A 4,330-nucleotide genomic window follows, 5' to 3' on the forward strand; every position below is an offset into this window, starting at 1 on the left:
AGCCATCAATGAAAGAATCATTTACAACTCTTTATTTAGTATATTTAGTTATAGCTTATAGCATCATTATAGTCTAGAAAATGTTGTATTGTAGAGCAGTAGAAAAATATAGCATAATTATTCATTAACTCAGATATTGTATTTTATGAGAAAATATCGACGAAATGGTTGTACAAAGAATGGCATAATATTATCATAGTTTCTCTTGCTTCATATAAATTAGCTAGCTAATAGCGTCTTAGAACGAGGATTACTGTAAAATTAATTTTATAATGCTGCCATTGTTAGTTTTTGAGTTATGGCCAGTTTTGTACAATTTGTTATCGGACTTAGAATATTTTTCACTTCTCATTCGCTTGTCGTCATGGAATCCCAACCACAGTAAGGAATTTTAGCTCACCGCAAGGAATCTGAAATAGAAATTACACAAAAGCTTACGCAAAGTCCGCAAGTAAAACACAACCAACCAATGACATTCGACAATGGCTCAAGGACAAGTATAAAAGAGGGGCAAAATCAAGGGAAGAGCAGGAGAAGCTGGCAGCGAGCCAGACGGCAAAGGGGAGCTGCAAAGGAGAAGCTGGCAGCGAGCCAGACGGCAAAGGGGCGCCGCAAAGAAGAGCCAAGATAGGAGGATTAACATAAGCCCAAGATAGCCAAGGAGCCAGCAGCAACCAGCTCGCCGAGGATAGACTCAACAAACACGATTCACCCAAAAGAGGTGGCAAGCCAGGAAGCCATAAAGCCCTGAGAGAAGAGAGCTAACTCAGCCACCCCTGTTTACAGTAAGAGCTACTGCTACACGCCTAACAGATACGTACTCATTTAACCTAGTAAGGCCATAACAAAATAGGGCTAAGCATATTGTTATTTTTGCTTGAGCTAGTAAGTCTTGACAGAATAATTGTTATTTTGACCTTTGGAGAAAAATAGAGTTTGCAGACACTTAGAAACAAACCACTGGCGTTTTATTGTCAATTATAAGATAATTACCTGCACAGAGTTGCCTACAATAGATAGTAGGCCTCATAATCTCAATAATACTTGATACTTGGGCTCATCGTTACAGCAACGCCTTACTGTCAAAACAAATTGCAAGGATAACTATAGTAGTGCCCATCTCCATTGATTGAGTTGGTATTTCAATTTTGCTTTATAGCAACGGTCTGATTTTTGTGGGGCAGAAGTGCCACTTTGTCTGTGGTCAAAATTTGTCTTGGGAGAAATTGAACTCAAGGTCCAGAGGCTAACCATTACACATAGAACCATTGTCGTATTTCACTCAAAGGAAACTCACAAAAACGATACATTTCATATTATTATTTAAATATCAAATTATTATTATTAGCCTACTTTTTATATTCATTATTATTATAAATTTAAAATAAATATAATAAATTAAATAACAAATTTCTCCCTTGACAGTATTCGAACTTATCTCCTGCCATGCTGTCATCAAAATGTAATTATTTTGGTTTTAAATCAGCTCCTCTTTGATATCCGTCATTATTCCCTGTTTCAACGCCGGCCGTTTCAATCCCACTTTCGCAATCCAATTCACTCTGGCGATCTTCTTTTTCACTTTCATCGTCTTCCCCACATTCTTCTGACCTGAAATCCTCTTCTTCACTTTCGAACCAGTCGATATCATCCTCTAAACAAATTTTTTAGCCGAGCTCAAATAATTACGAACGTCCATGTTGATCAGCTTTCCATAAAGAAAGATCAAATCTTTACAACGTGTTCTTTTTGCACATGCGCATAAAATTTATTATTTATAGCCGCAAAACAGTAGTAAAAAACTTACTAAAATTGCTCAAATTTTTAATTTTAACTTTTAGCGTTGTTTTTAAAATAAATACAACGTTTTAAAAAAGGTCTATCGAAAACGGCAAAAATGTCGGGTTTGTCGGTTTTGGTACGCTGAGACATTGCTCGTAAACCAACAAAGGTCGGTCTTGGTACGCAAAGGGTTAACTGCAGTAAGTATAATGATATATTTTGCTGATGTAAGTATAACAATACATATCAATGCTGTAAATATAATAATATACACTATATTGCTTCAGTATATATAATAATATATGTTGTTGCTGTGAGTATAGTAATATATACTGCTACTGTAAGTATAATAATACATATTGCTGCTGTAAATATAGTAATATATATTGCTGTTGTGAGTATAATAATATATACCGCTGTAGGTATAGTAATGCATATTGCTACTGTAAGTATAATTATATATATTGCTGTTGTAATTATAATAATATATATTGCTGTTGTAAGTATAATAATATATATTGCTGCACTAAGTGTAAATATTTGTTTCTGTAAGTATAATAATATAATATTGCTGATGTAAGTGTAATAACATATATTACTACTATAAGTATAATAACATATATTGCTACTGTAAGTATAATAATATATGTTGCTTCAGTAAGTATAATAATGTATGTTGCTACTGTAAGTATAATAATGTATGTTGCTGCTGTAAGTATAATAATGTATGTTGCTGCTGTAAGTATAATAATGTATGTTGCTGCTGTAAGTATAATAATGTATGTTGCTGCTATAGGTATAATAATATATATTGCTGCACTAAGTGTAGATATCTGTTTCTGTTACAGTCAGTGGCTTGTGTAGTGGTCTCTCATCAGGAAATCGTAGCATTAGCTATGCTGTTGGCTCCTGCCCTAGTCACCAGGGAGCCGATGCCCTGACAGGATCTGGAGCATCATTTCACATTTTCTTAGAAGAGTTAAGATTAGATTTGGTACAAACTTGTGACTCTGTGCCTGTCAATTGCTACGGCCCTTAAAATAATATGATGATAAGGTAACATCCATTTGTGGTCTTTAACTGTAATTCTCTCTTTTTATGTTCATTTGTATTAATTTTAATTCGAACCTACGCTTGTTTAAATTATGAAAAGTTTTAATGCTGTAACGTAGTCATTTATCAATCGTGTTTATGCACTTGTTTATTTCTGATTTGGAAATGCCATACACTTTCACATTTATTTCATCTCTGAGAGTTTGAGAAAAGCCTTTTATAAGCTTCACACAGTTTCTGTTAACATTTAAATCTCTAAATTAATGGAATAACATCGGTTTATTTTTGACATCATCAGTTGAAACTGTTTTCACTATCTCATCAATGCAGAACTAACATTAAAATGATTTCTGCATGTTGACTTAGTAATTATCACTTGAGCGGTAAGGGGGTCCATCCTTACGAGTAGTAAAGGGGTCCATCCTTACGAGCAGTAAGGGGTCCATCCTTACGAGCAGTAAGGGGGTCCATCCTTACGAGCAGTAAGGGGATCCATCCTTACGAGCAGTAAGGGGGTCCATCCTTACGAGCAATAAGGGGTCCATCCTTACCAGCAGTAAGGGGTCCATCCTTACGAGCAGTAAGGGGGTCCATCCTTACGAGCAGTAAAGGGGTCCATCTTTGCGAGCAGTAAGGGGGTCCATCCTTACAAGCAGTAAGGGGTCCATCCTTACGAGCAGTAAGGGGGTCCATCCTTACGAGCAGTAAGGGGGTCCATCCTTACGAGCAGTAAGGGGGTCCATCCTTATGAGCAGTAAGGAGTCCATCCTTACGAGCAGTAAGAAGTCCATCCTTACGAGCAGTAAGGGGGTCCATCCTTACGAGCAGTAAGGGGTCCATCCTTACGAGCAGTAAGGGGTCCATCCTTACGAGCAGTAATGGGTCCATCCTTACGAGCAGTAAGGGGTCCATCCTTACGAGCAGTAAGGGGTCCATCCTTACGAGCAGTAAGGGGTCCATCCTTACGAGCAGTAAGGGGTCCATCCTTACGCAGGATCATTTAGGAATTTAAACTGTTGCAAGTTTACATCATGATATTGTTATTGTTGTCATTATCAGCATTACTGTCGTAGCACAAGTCATAACACATATATATTATTTTTATAGAGATTTTATTAAAAAAAATTTATTAGTTCTGATGTTAGTTTTCATATTTCTAATACATGTATTTCGTTTTCTATTTTGTATTCTTCAATAATCATGAAATAATGCAATCAATAACATGACTTTTAATAGCCTTTAACATGTGCCGTGCCGCAGTATACATATATCTTCTTTTTTAAAGAAGTTCCCCATGTTATATTGTAATAACAGTAATTGTCTCCAAATGCACAATAACATGTTTTCAATTACTTATACAAGTAACATAACTTATTAAAACCCCATAAAATTTCACAGCTAACCTGCTACACCATGTCTCTAGTACACATACTCAGATTAGCATATACAAAGTATTATTGAGTAACTATGTAATCACTACTAGGTGGATAAAGAA

The 4,330-nt window shown here is 35.9% G+C and overlaps 1 protein-coding gene across 1 annotated transcript in view; it reads left to right on the forward strand.

Annotated features, from left to right (window-relative positions):
- Positions 1 to 3,292, forward strand: part of LOC137390618 (uncharacterized) — a 66,947-nt gene extending 63,655 nt beyond the window's left edge. Inside the window, exon 27 of the mRNA XM_068076943.1 lies at positions 2,631 to 3,292. Within this exon, the coding sequence (XP_067933044.1) occupies positions 2,631 to 2,821 (191 nt within the window). The 3' untranslated portion in view covers positions 2,822 to 3,292. The remainder of the gene's footprint in view (positions 1 to 2,630) is intronic.
- Positions 3,293 to 4,330: the final 1,038 nt, after the last annotated feature.

Source organism: Watersipora subatra, chromosome 3 (genome assembly GCF_963576615.1).
Source record: "Watersipora subatra chromosome 3, tzWatSuba1.1, whole genome shotgun sequence".
Classification (NCBI taxonomy): domain Eukaryota; kingdom Metazoa; phylum Bryozoa; class Gymnolaemata; order Cheilostomatida; family Watersiporidae; genus Watersipora; species Watersipora subatra.